Source organism: Puma concolor, chromosome C1 (assembly GCF_028749965.1).
Source record: "Puma concolor isolate L17-30 chromosome C1, mPumCon1.1.hap2, whole genome shotgun sequence".
Classification (NCBI taxonomy): domain Eukaryota; kingdom Metazoa; phylum Chordata; class Mammalia; order Carnivora; family Felidae; genus Puma; species Puma concolor.
Window position 1 is genome coordinate 44,322,655 of NC_141674.1, and position 13,412 is coordinate 44,336,066.

At 56.0% G+C, this 13,412-nt stretch overlaps 1 protein-coding gene across 2 annotated transcripts in view; it reads left to right on the forward strand.

The window, feature by feature from the left end:
- Positions 1-13,412, forward strand: part of ACOT11 (acyl-CoA thioesterase 11) — a 53,433-nt gene that overhangs the window by 35,527 nt on the left and 4,494 nt on the right. For both annotated transcript variants that reach the window (XM_086717066.1, XM_086717065.1), the window contains exons 5-15: positions 531-629; positions 1,115-1,250; positions 3,091-3,247; positions 4,630-4,749; positions 5,774-5,918; positions 7,474-7,533; positions 8,572-8,634; positions 9,002-9,085; positions 9,755-9,888; positions 11,869-12,000; positions 12,682-12,808. In XM_086717066.1, the coding sequence (XP_086573192.1) occupies positions 531-629; positions 1,115-1,250; positions 3,091-3,247; positions 4,630-4,749; positions 5,774-5,918; positions 7,474-7,533; positions 8,572-8,634; positions 9,002-9,085; positions 9,755-9,888; positions 11,869-12,000; positions 12,682-12,808 (1,257 nt within the window). The remainder of the gene's footprint in view (positions 1-530; positions 630-1,114; positions 1,251-3,090; positions 3,248-4,629; positions 4,750-5,773; positions 5,919-7,473; positions 7,534-8,571; positions 8,635-9,001; positions 9,086-9,754; positions 9,889-11,868; positions 12,001-12,681; positions 12,809-13,412) is intronic.

Here is a 13,412-nt window from a genome sequence, read left to right on the forward strand (position 1 = left end):
CTGACTGCCTCTGGGTATGCCCTGGGTACCTCCCAGATGTCTGTCTTTTCAATGTAGCCAACGTTTTACCTACTTTAAGTCCTTTGCTAGGTTCAGTCTCATTTTCATTCCCTCTGTAACCCTGTCAGGGTAGGTATGCTCACTCCCATTGCATTCATTCACTCCCTCATTCATTCATTCATATTTTAAGCAGGCTCCATGCCCAATGTGGGGCTTGAACTCATGACCCCAAGATTAAGAGTCACATGCTCTACCGGCTGAGCCAGCCAGGCGTCCCCATGCTCACTCCCATTTTATAGATGAGGAAGCCAAGGACCAGAGAAGGGAAGTGACTTGCCCAAGGCTTTCCAGGGATCCAGGGGTACAATCAGAACCTATCCCAGGTTTCTGGCTGTCTAGACTCAGTAAGTGATAGAAGAATATGAGGTCTGGCCAGGGGTGGGACTTCCTGTCTCGTTGAGCTGTGGAACCTCAGGTCGGGAGCTCTGTTTCTCCCCTCCTCACTCCTCCCACCCTTTCTTCCTCTCCAGGTGGGCATCCAGGTGGCCTCTGAGGACCTGTGCTCCGAAAAGCAGTGGAACGTGTGCAAGGCCTTGGCCACCTTTGTGGCCCACCGGGAACTCTCCAAGGTGGGGGCTATCCCTGGCTGCACAATGCAGCTGGACCACCCGGGTGCTTGTCAAGGCCGGCCAGGACCAGGGTGGTGAGGCTGGGGACTGACCGAGGGGTGCAGGTGGGGGTGCTTCAGGGAATCCACAGCCCCCAGAGGCGGCTCCCCCTACCTGTGTTCGGACCCCAGGCACCTTCCCTCTCTCCTCTTCCCCACCTACTCCTGTGTGTCTCACACGGGGATTCTTCAGGCCTCATCATTCCCTCACACGTCCTATAGATGCCCCTAGTCCTGGATGCCTTTGCCCAAGAAATGGGACTGGGGCATTTGGAGGGTGAAAGTGATATATCAGTCAACACGGAAACAGGAAGATGGGGACAAAGAGGGCACAAAGACTTGTAGCTACCCAGCCGCCCCAAGTGTGTGACGATGCTGGGGCACAGGCACTCCTGCTGTTTCAGGAAACCCGTCCTGAGCACCCCCCGTGCCAACCCCCGCCCACAGGTGAAGCTGAAGCAGACCACGCCGCAGACGGAGGAGGAGAAGACCGAGCACAGTGTGGCGGCTGAACGGCGGCGCATGCGGCTGCTCTACGCGGACACCATCAAGGACCTCCTGGCCAACTGCGTCATTCAGGATGGTGAGAGGCCGTGGGTGCGGAGGGCAGCTGGCATGCTACATGCCCCCTCTGTCCCAGGCCCCCAGTGGGCAGAGGGAGGAAGGGAGTCTCCTTGGAACGTCCACTCACTGTCCTGATGGCCCTTTTGCTTCAAAGTCTGCTTCAGGGAAGGGTCTTTTTGGGCCTCTTGCTCAGCTCCTGGGAGCCGTGAAGATAGAATTAGGACATCAGGAAAACCCTTTGTTATCCAAAACGTGTTGGGGAAGGTACTGTTGAGCATGGCCTTGAAGACTGTAGGTTTTTTTTTTTAAAAAGCACATATATATATGAACACATAGATATACACACATAGATATATACACATATATACATAAATCATATAGATATAAATATAGAATAAAAAGCAAGACTCTCTCCCACCCAGAACCCAGGCTCCCTCCAGTTACTCATTTTGGGAGATCTTTCCAGAAGATTCCCTGCATATTTAAGCATGCTGTGTATTATTTAGCCCTCTCTTTTTACCCAAAAGGGAACATACAGAACATACTGTTCTGTATCTTTCTTCCTTCCCCTTGAAAGTACATGTTGGAGATTGTTCTATACCAGCACACAAAGATCCCCTGTGGACGAGGAGGATTTTGACAGATGGAGAGATAGGGAAAGGTTTTCCTGACAGAGAGCACAGGCTGGGCAAAGGCCCAGAGGGGTAACCTTGGATTCACTCACCAGTCTCCAGAGCGTTAGGACGTGGAGTCTTCCTTGAAACCTAAAGGAGGCAATTAATTATAGGACAGTTCAAAGTGGTCCAGCCGCCCAGGGTGGAAGAGAGCAGGTGCAACCAGCTGCCTCAGTCAAGCAGTGAGAGGGGCTCTGAGTTCTGTGTGCCTTATGTATGCAAGGTCTGGGGGCTATGGCTTGGGCCGGGGGGCTCCCAGCTCTTCCCACTGTCATTGAGATTCCCCAGGGCCACCGATCCACTGCAGCCCTCCTAAATCCCTCTTGTCCTGATAGCCCTTCCACGCAAAGGTTAGTCCAGATGCCTTAGCCTGGCATCTGGGCCCTTGGCGGGCCATGCAGCTTCACCTGGTGCTGTCTTCCTACTTGCCCTCAGCTCCAACCCAGCCACGGCCTCATTGCTTCCTGGGACTGTCCCACCTGCCCGGTCTCCAGACCTCGGCTCAGGCCCCCTCAAGCTCTCCCCTCCCTGTCTGTGGCATCTCGGAGCAGCCTGCAAGCCAAGCAAAAGGCCACCTCTCTGATGGGCCCTCCCTGACAAGTCTCTCCCTGGCACCTCTTTGAGTTGGGCGGGTGGGGATCGTATCAGTATCTGCTCCTCTGACCCGCAGGGCCCTGCCCACTCTCTGGCCTCTCCTGCTGAGGATCTCCTGATGCCATCGCCCCAGAGGGACAGGGTCTGTCGGGGCAGAGGGAGGGAAGAACTATCCTTTTGAGAGTCTGTCTCCTGACTGCGGTGCCAAGCACTCTCGGGTCACGACCATCCTCCATCTGCATGACCCTGATGGGCTGTGTTTGACATCTGCCCCTTCACAGCTGAGGACACAGGTTCAGAGAGGCTTACTTGGCTGGCCCGGGTCACACAACCTGAACCTGAGGTTCAGACCCAGGTGTGTCTTCTCTCAAAGTGGGTGTCCCGCCCACTGCTCCGAAACAGCCTCCTCTCCCCCGTCCCGTGTCCTCCTGTTCCTCACCCAGGGTCAGCGCACGTGGTGCTGAGCCAGTAAAAGAATCTGGATGACAGAGATCGTGCTGGTGGCGGGGCCCCTGCGTTTGCCCAGTGGGAGGGTCTGCCCTTGGGAACTTCTCCCCTTCCCACCTCCCTCCCTCTGTCCTTCCCGGTCAGATCTGGAGAGTAGAGACTGCAGCTGCATGGTGCCGGCCGAGAGGACCCGCGTGGAGAGCGTGGAGCTGGTGCTGCCCCCCCATGCCAATCACCAAGGCAATACCTTTGGGGGCCAGATCATGGCCTGGATGGAGAACGTGGCCACCATCGCAGCCAGGTGAGGGGAGAGTGTGCTGCCTCTGCTTCCCTTCCTTTCTCTCCCTTCTTCCCTTGGCCAGCTCCCTCTGGGTGGGGAGGGGTGGGAACCCCCAGCTTGGCATTGGCATTCAAGGCTTCAGGAGCTTGGCTGTTCTGTTAGGGAGTGGTTTTCTGTGAGCTGGCCTTTCCTTCCTTGTCTTAAAAAAAAAAACCCAGGGTCACCCGAGTGGCTCAGTCGGTTAAGCACTGATTTTGGCTCAGGTCATGATCTCATGGTTTGTGGGTTCGAGCCCCGCATCCAGCTCTGTGCTGATAGATGAGAGCCTGGAGCCTGCTTTGGATTCTGCGTCTCCCTCTCTCTCTGCCCCTCCCCTGCGCGTGCTCTGTCTCTCGAAAATAAATAAGCAGTAAAGAAAAAGTTAAAAAAAAAAACAACCCCGCAGTCCCACCGCCTACATTGGAAATGCCAAGCCCCTTGGAGCTAGGGCCTCCCCTTGACCTGGCCCTGCCTGCTGTCTTCTTGTATCTTAGGCCCCCAGGTGCACGTCAAGCCATTTGCCCTTCCCCACCCCCTCCCGGAATTCCCAGCCTCTGCCTTTGCTCCTGCTCTAACCTGCCTCCATGCCACTTCGCTACTTTTGGTCTGCTAAAATCCAGGAAGCCTCTCTTAACGGTTCCCTTCTCCCTACGGGTGAAAATAATTCCTTCCTTCTTCTATAATCTCTGCACTTGTCTGGGGCTTGTTCTTCTCTAAATATTGGGGTCTTTTTTATAGTTATGATAATGGACTTTCCCTGACTGATGCCCTAGTACCTGCATGACTTTGTATTTGCAGGGAGTGTCTTCCTCAGCCAGGGGGATTAACCCTCACCTCTAAAGAGCCTGGCTCGAACGGCCCCTCCCCTGTGTTTACCCTGTGGGACACAGCGCATACGCAATGCCATTTTGGGCAGCCCTATCTACGTGTGTGATAAGATCTCAGAATAAGTTCACAGCGCAGATAGTCACGGCAGGCTTCCTGGAGGAGAGCTCTTCAGCTGGGCCTTGAGTGACAAGTAGCTTTGGGTAACCGGGAGGGGGGTGTTAGGTAGTAGAAGCAGCAGGTGCTGGGCGTAGAGGTTGAAGGAAAATGGGGAAGGGATTTGCCCCAAGCCCTGTTCTTTCTTCTGTCCCCTCAAGCTCAGCTGCTTGAGTGCACACAGACCTGACTGTTCTAAGCTATGAAAGGGGACTTTAGTTCTGTTCTTCTGGGCAGAAGTGTCCTGGGCCAGGTGGGAGTGGGGGGCCAGAGGGTGGTGCATGTGATTCTGGGCTGGGTCTGTGGATGGGGGCAGGGGGAGAGTCTGGCCCAAGCCCGTGGCTGAAGCACCGGGGGCTTTTGTCCTGTCTCCCCGCCCCCAGCCGGCTGTGCCGAGCCCACCCTACGCTGAAGACCATTGAGATGTTCCACTTCCGAGGCCCCTCCCAGGTTGGGGACCGCCTGGTGCTCAAGGCCATCGTCAACAACGCCTTCAAGCATAGGTAAGGGGAGGGACCGGGGCCCCCCCCGGGGGCTGAGGGTTCTTCCTGACCCAAGAAGGGGCCCAATTGCAAAGCTACCAGGGACGCTTCCCCTTGTAGACGAGGCCTGTGAGGTCTAAACCCTGCCCGGCTGCTGGGCCCCTTCACCATGACCGCGTTTCGGCTCTGCTGTTCCCTCCTCTGGATGCCCCAGCCCTGTGCCTCCTGCTGTCTCGGGATCACATCCTATGCTCTCTGTCTCTGTCTCTCTTCCCAGCCCCTGCCTCTGGGCCTGCCATGCTGTGCATGCTCAGATCACAGGGCCAGTGTTCTCTCATTTGTCAAATCCGTTCCTACCTTTTCCCTAAAACAACAATTAGGTCCCAGAGCCCTTAATTTGGAATGAATCCTGCTACCTCCAAGAAAGCTTACTTTAAATATCTGTCTTTGTTGGTGATTTCGAAGATCATTGTGTAGTTGTTAAAAGTGAGGATGCCAGGCTCCCGGGGTTCGAGTTTGGCTCGCTCCTTACTGGCTGTAAAGGCTGGACTTTAGGCAAGTTTCTCACTGTCACTGAGCTTCAGTTCTTTTGTCTATAAAATGGAGCTCACCACAACTACATCCTAGTTGTGAGGGTTCCATGAGGCATTACTGGTGGCGTGCCAGGGAGAATGTTCAGTGAGGGATTATTACTACTGTCATTGTCATTGTTCACAGTCTGACCAGCACGCATCCTGTGGCTGTGCAGGGGAAAAAACCCTGAACCAGGAGCTGCGAGGCCCCATTTCCAGTCCAGCTTCTCTTCCAGACTGCTGTGTGACCTTGGCCCAGTGATTGCCCTATTCTGGGCCTCAGTTCCCCCTCTGCATAATGACCACATTCTGGGATCATAGAGCCTCCTAAGTGAGGGGGTGTGGGGGCGTGGACAGGTGTGCGTGCACATGTGTGTGGGTGCATGTGTGCGTATGTGCACGTGTGTGTTGGGGAGGGGACGTGGGCTCAGGAAAGTCTGTCCAGCATGGAAGCAGCCCTCCCTCTCTCTCAGCATGGAGGTGGGCGTGTGCGTAGAGGCTTACCGCCAGGGTGCTGAGACCCAACGGCGGCACATCAACAGCGCCTTCATGACCTTCGTGGTCCTAGACGCAGACGACCAGCCTCGGACTCTGCCCTGGATTCGGCCCCAGCCCGGGGTGAGTGGCACCCTGCCCCGCCACCAGCTCCCCTCCCTCTCTGCCCAAGAGTGGGGGTGGTGCAGGAGTGATGGGCTCAGCCCTGCCCCTCTGCTGGGGCACAGCCAGCTCTGAGTGCCTTGTGGCCCCTGGAGATGCCCTTGTGCAAGGCAGGCACCTTGGCCTAGCTCATGGTTAGGTGTTGACAGGCATTCGTGAGCCTGCAGGGTTGGAAAAGCACAGGCTTTGGGGGCAGAGGTGGGTTGAAACTCTCCTCTTCCGTGTTCTACTGGGTGCCCTCTGCAAGTTTCTGGTCCCTGCCAGTAAAGTGGGTGTATCTACACCCCTGCCTCACAGGGATGTTGGGGGTTGGGGCGCTGAGGGACACTGACCCTGTGCCTGGCTGAGCCCTGTAGGCACTCCGTAAATGGTGACCATTACGAGGAGGTGACAGGAGAGCAAGAAGCACAGGGATGAGAGTCAGGGGCTTGGGTTCAAAGGCTGCCTCTTTTTTTTTTTTTTTTTAATTTTTTTTTCAACGTTTTTATTTATTTTTGGGACAGAGAGAGACAGAGCATGAACGGGGGAGGGGCAGAGAGAGAGGGAGACACAGAATCAGAAACAGGCTCCAGGCTCCGAGCCATCAGCCCAGAGCCTGATGCGGGGCTCGAGCTCACGGACCGCGAGATCGTGACCTGGCTGAAGTCGGACGCCTAACCGACTGCGCCACCCAGGCGCCCCTCAAAGGCTGTCTCTTAAAAAATGCGATCTGGTGCTTCCTGTGGGCCAGTCCCCGGCTTGCTTCCGGGAGGCCTGGGGTGACCTTGGAGGAGCACTCCCTCTCGCTGGGAAGGCCCCCCACCCTGCCCGCCGGCCTCACAGGGCTGAGCACTGGCTGTAAAAACCCCCCACTCCGCAGCTGGGCGCTGGGCAGTTGACAGTGGTGGGGTGGGGGAGGGGAGGAACCGGCACATGAGGGACCCTGCCATTTAATGCTCACAAGTGAGGGGACATTAGAGGCAGTGAGCGAGAGGATGGGCTCCGGGTCAGGCCATCAGGGTTCTGTTCCTGGCTCTGCTTCTTACCCCTGCCGCCTTGGGCAAGCCACCAACCTTTCTGTGTCTCAGTTTCCTCCTCTGTGAAATGGGGATAACATGAGTCCCAACTTCAGAGAGCTGTTGTGAGGCTTATTTGAAATTTTGCCTGGGAAGTGCTTTAGAAGAGGCCTGGTAGCAGCAAGTGCTCGGTAAACGTGGCTTCTTCCTAGCATTGTGAGTGCCCTTGGGGATCCCCTGGTGCAGAGGAGGAAATCGAGGTCCAGCGAGGGCAGGTGGTGTTCCCAAAGTCGCTCAGAGCCTGAGACCCTCTGAGCTCAGACTGAGCTGGAGCTCAGAGACTTGGCACTTTGCTGTCCAGGTTGCCTTGACTCTGGCTGCCCCGGTGAGACCTGAACTCCATTTTAGGGCTGAAGGACCTCCTGGGGCCCGTGGAGGGGCAGAGGGTAAGGGGAGCGGGGAGGAGGTTGCGAGCCGGTTGTGTTGCCCGCATTGTAGTCCGTCCCTGCGTCTCTCCCCAGGATGGCGAGCGGCGGTACCGAGAGGCTAGTGCCAGGAAGAAGATCCGACTGGACAGGCAAGTGTGGGTTGGGTGGAGGGAGGGGACACGGGTTCAGGGTCGTCCTCCTGTTCCCCAGGCCCCGGGCGACTCGCATTTCTTCAGTGCCGCCCCTGTGCTGGGCACTGGGCTGGGCCCTTTATATCCACGCAGCCTCACTACACTGCGGTCTTCCTGGTCCATTGTACAGGCGAGGACACTGAGGACAGAGGGGTTAGGTGGCCATGGGCACACAGATAGGAATGATGGGCAGAGTGAGAACTTGAACCTGGCCGGGTCTGGCCAATTCTGAATCCTGTGTTCCTTCCTTTGATTCTGATGCCTGTCGGGCAGACAAAGAAAGAAAGGTTCTGGGGCACCTCGGTGGCTCAGTTAAGTGTCTGACTCTTGATTTCAGCTCAGGTCACCATCTCACGGTTCATGAGTTCAAGCCCCGCATTGTGCTCTGCACTGACATTGCGGACCCAGCTTGGGAATCTCTCTCCCTCCCTCTCTCTCCGCCTCTCCCCCACTTGCTCTCTCTCTTTCTCTCAAAATAAATAAATAAATAAACATTAAAAAGGAAGGTCCTGAGAGGAGATACAGTTGCTCAAGATGCACAGCCAGGTGTGAATGACTCTGCTGTCAGAGCACTTTACCGACCTGAAAGTGCTGGAAATGTACTGGGGTTCACCATCTGCGTTAATGGGAAAAGGGTGCATCTGTGGAGCACCTACCAGTGTCCTCATGGCGACCCTGTAAGGCAGATGTGACTCCCAGTCCCCTGTACAGAGGAGGACACAGAGGTGCAAGGGTGAAGTTGCTTTAGGCAGAGCCGACTGCTCAGTAAGGGTGGGGGCACCGAGCCTGCACCCGGCGCCCTTCCCCGCTGCCCGGTCCAGCTCCACTTGTGACCAAGTCTGGATGGTCCCAGCTGCTCTTTTCTGTTGCCCCGCTCGCTAGTCTGCCTGGCCAGATAGGAGTCCCTCCCAGCCTGCTGGGCTGAGCACAGGGAGTGAAGTCTTCTGGAAGACATGGGCTCCCAAGGGACCATGGTTGTCTTTTCCCCTCTCCCAGGAAGTACATTGTGTCCTGTAAACAGACAGAAATGCCCATCTCTGTCCCCTGGGACCCTAGCAACCAGGTAAGACTTCCTGCTCTGATTGGACAGTTCTCAGGCCCAGGGTGGGGGCGGGGGGACCCTGACTCTCCTTTCTCGTCAGAGTGGGTTTGGAAGTGGTCCAGAAGGGGACAGGATATTATGTCGTGCCTCAGGACTGGTACAGTTAGCAAAGGGCTTTCCCCTGTCCCTCTGTTTGGCTGAGGGAGCCAAGGCCCTGAGAAGATGGTCACACAGTGAGTCTGCCCGAGGCTGGACCTCCTGTCCCGAAGCCCAGGGCCTGGCACCCACCTGCCTTCAGAGTTCGATGTGCTTTCCCCCAGTCCAGCACAGCCTCAGCACAGAGCCCCTCAAGGGGAGAGCGTGAGGCTTCTCTATGTGCTCTGTCCAGGTGTACCTGAGCTACAACAACGTCTCCTCCCTGAAGATGCTCGTGACCAAGGACAACTGGGTGCTGTCCTCGGAGATCAACCAGGTAGCCGACCCCACCCACCCAGCAGAGGCGACTGATCGCAAGCAATAGAAATTCCCTCAAAGCACTCATGTCATAAGGGGATTTCTTAAAAGGATTTGGATGAGACCGTGAAACCAACCCAGTTATAGAAACACCGCTGCTCCCACAGGACCTGGAGTGGAGAACCCACAAATCTTCCTCTGCTGCCTGCCCACCATCTTGCCCCCAACCTCTCATCTCTGCTGCTCTCTGCCCTGCCGCTTCCTCCCTCTCTCTGCTCCTTCTTCCCTGTAGGGATGGGGACAGCGGACAAGCATGGGTTGAGGGAAAACATGAGCTTTGCCCATGCCCTGGGGAGAGTCACTTCCCCACCTGTGACATTAGGGGGTTCAGTGGGCGCCTGACTCTAAGGATCTACTCCATTGTTGCCTCAGTCATTGTTTCGTAGGATACTCTCCTGTCTACCTGTCCCGAATTCTCTCAACAGCCCATTTTCATGGGGATGGGACTGAGGTTCAGAGAGGTTGAGTCACTTTTTTACAGTCACACAGCAAGTCAGTGGCAGCCTTGAGCTTCTAGCCCTGGCCTCCAGCATCGGAGTCAGCCCCCCTCCGCACCACCCCCCCCCTCCGCCCCCAGCATAGGCTGGGGAGGTGGTGCAGGAACGAGGCCGCCCTCTGTCCCATGCAGGTCCGCCTGTACACCCTGGAGGACGACAAGTTCCTCTCCTTCCACATGGAGATGCTGGTGCAGGTGGAAACAATCCAGGCCTTCCTGCTGCTCTCAGACCTGCTTCGGAGGCCCGAGTGGGACAAGCACTACCGGTGAGGGCCAAGGTGCCAGTGGGGCAGGGTGCTTTTCTCAGGCCAGTTGGGAAGGTGGGCCTTCAGGGGTGTCCTTCTGTTGAGCCATCCCCCATTATGCTTGGCCCCTACTGGGCGTCGTCGGGTGGGAATTACAGTTATGCGTTGGGTGGGTGTCAGAGTCAAGGGCGTTCTGAGCCCTCAGGGAAGGGACTGAGCCTGGAATTGGAGTTGGAGGCCTGGGTTTAAATCCTATTTCTGGCCCAACTGGCTCAGGCAAGTCACTTCCTTTCTAGGTCTCAGTTTCCCTCTTCTTAAAATGGGTACTTGAAGTGTGGGTCATGCACCTGCACTCTGGATAGATCATTGATTTTCAAACCGTGTTCTGTGGGGTCCTGTGTCCCCAAAGAAGGCTCAGGGACCACTTGGGGTGGGGGGTAGAACGCTGAGGGGGCAGGTGGGCCCCTTCCCAGACTCAGGGTAACTAAAGGAATGGCCGATTTGATGAATTCCCCCAGTTTGCCAGCTCTTCTTATGGATATGTGCATGCATATGTTATTTTTGAATGTAGTGAGTTACTGAATATAAATGTTATTCCTGTGAATACATTTGTTCCCTGAATTTACTGATTCTTCAGGCGAATATTTTCTTCCTGAATTTAACCAAGGAAGAGAAATCTGTTCTTAGGAAAATAGCCAAAATTTCAGTGTTTAATATGAGAATGTTAAAGTTGAAACTGGTATTTTTTCAAATCCCTTTAAAGTCATTTTCTGTTGTGCCAACACCTTACTTTGGGGAGTTCTTTGATCATTTCTCCAATTGGCTGCTTAAGAGGAGCCTGTATTCCTGAGCATCTCCATAGGGAGGGTCTGTAGGTTTGGCAAATTGATTTTTGACCAATTGCCTTCCCCTTTCAACTCCCATGTAACTCACCAGCGTGGGCCTACTTGTGGCTCTTTCTACACAGGCTTTCTGTTTAAGGTTTTGGTGCAAAAAAGGCTGTTGTTTAAAAAAAAAAAAAAAAAGCTTTGGTCTAGGTGACCCCAGGCCTGTTGGCAGTGACATTCTACAAAGCCGGGAGGTGATTTGGTGGTGGATGTTGGGGGTGTTGGGCCTACGATAGGAAGACTTCTTGGAGGAGGCAGGCTGGCGTGGGCCTTGAAGGCCAGGCCAGATCTTGACCCTTGGTGGGATTGGTGGGGAGAGTGTCCCAAGGGGAAAGGGAACCCCTAGCTGCTTCCTCCCACCCCACCGATAGCCTCTGAAGGTGAGTGAGAGAGCAGGGCAGAGAGTGGTGGGTTTGGACATGGTCGTGTGTGTTTCTGTGTGGATGTCCTTGTGTGTGTGCACGTGTGTTGGTGTAAGCCTCTGCGTGCGTACCTGGACACATATGTGCAGCATGCCCGGGCCCAAGGGGCGGAACTCTGGCACCTGCCAGTACAAGCACATCTCAGCCTGAATGGCTTTGTGGCTGTGGGTAGGTTATTTTCTGAGTCAGCCCCTCATGTGTAGGGATACTGAGAGCACCTCCTGTATGGGCCGCTGTGGATTCAAGGACACAGTGCATGGAAAGCTCTTAGAGCAATGCCTGACACATGGCAGGTGCTCACAACCAGTAAACTGTCCCACATCGGTGTGGGCGTGTGCACCTGCAGACATGTACAGACACCGTGGTGTGTGTGTGCACTGGTGGGTATCTGTGTGTCTGTGCATGTGTGTACGCTCACAGGTGTGCATGTCTTTGTTCCCATGTCTGTGTCTGTATGCATGTGCATTTGCCTGTGGACGCGTCTGTGTGAGCTCCTGTGTGTGCGTGTGTGTGTGTGTGTGTGTGTGTGTGTGTTCATGTGCAGCTTGGCCTGGCCTTTCTGCCCTCCTGTGGTCCCTGCTGAGCAATGTAGGTGGTAAAGTCCCCCAGACATCTGCTCAAGAAGGCTGCGGCATGGGAAAGCCTGGGCCAGTGTGACTCCCTTGAACCCTGATCTCTGGGCCTCCCTACAGGAGCGTGGAGCTAGTGCAGCAGGTGGATGAGGATGATGCCATCTACCATGTCATCAGCCCTGCCCTTGGCGGTGACGCCAAGCCCCAGGACTTTGTGATCCTGGCCTCTCGGCGGAAGCCGTGCGACAACGGGTGGGTGTCCGCCTGCGGAGGTAGGAGGCGGGCGGGGCTCGTTAACCCCCACCCGGGAGGGGGCGTCAGCTTAGCCCCAGAGCTCTGCTCTCTGCCTGTTGCGGACTTCAGGCACCACTTGGCTTTTCTGGGCTGCCGTGGCCTTGCTGTGGGTAGAGTGGAGGACGAGGGGACACATCTCCCCTCTGGCCACTTGTGCTCTAAGGCGGGGTGGCCTGTGTCCCTGGGGTGGTGAGGCTGCCTCACCCCGGTCATGGACAGGCCTTTGCTCATGTGGCCACCTCCTTGGCCTCACCCCCTGAGGGTGCCATGTTGGCTGAAAAGTGGGAAGGCTGTCTGCCCGCTGCGTCAGGATAGTTGGCATCACTTCTGCTAGAGACAAGCACAGAAGAATGAAGCATGAAATCCCAAAGTATGTGACTCCTTCGCGTGGCTGCAGTGGAGGGGCTTTTCCAGAAGATGTATAGTACAGCCAGGCTGGCTCCTGGCAGATTCAGGGCTGCTGACCCACAGGTGCCTCCTCTCTCTAGCCTGGTCCAGAGCCAGGCCTCGGGCCTTTAAGAGTTTATGGGCCTTAGACTCTGGTGAGAATGTCTGAGTGGAGGGGGCTCTGGAGCCGGAGCTGGGAAGAGCAGGCCCTCACCTCCTTGTGTGCCCCTCTCTGCCCTTTGTCGGCTCCAGGGACCCCTATGTCATCGCGCTGAGGTCCGTTACACTGCCCACGCACCCCGAGACACCAGCATACAGGCGCGGGGAGACCCTCTGCTCGGGCTTCTGCTTCTGGCGAGAGGGGGACCAGCTGACCAAGGTGAGGCCCGGTGTCCCCCCTCCCCCCAACAGTGCCCCCAAAGCCACATGCGTGTCCAGAGCTCAGTGCTGCAGGCTCAGTCAGTCCCATACCTGGGCCCCACCTGCCCCCCCCCACCCCCCCAGCAGGCTCTCTTCTAGCTTGGGGCAGCCTAAGAGTATCAGGGGCTGAAAACAAGCCTTCATTAAGATCTAATCTGTGCAGAGACAAGACTCCAGGGTCTCGGAGAAAGCTCTGGATGCTGAGGGCAGAGGCCTGGGTTCTGATCTAAAATTCAGCTCATTATTTATTTACTTATATACCTCTCTCGTCTGGGAAGGCTTTATACGGCTCTCAGGGCCCATAAAACTCAGCAGGGCAGCCAGTGCTAATTGAAAATGCGGGGGAGGAGGCTGAGAGCGAGCGAGGGCGGGGGTACTGCAGCTCCCCATCCTTGAGGCACCGCTGCCTTAGGACCCCAAGACTCACCCCGGCAGGGACTAGGCTGGTGTTCGCTAACTTAACACCCTTAACCTGAGGAGCATCTCAGCACGATCCCTGGGCTTATTTCTAACTTGTTTCTACGACCCTGGAGTATCACCGTTTATCCACGCTGGGCTCTGGA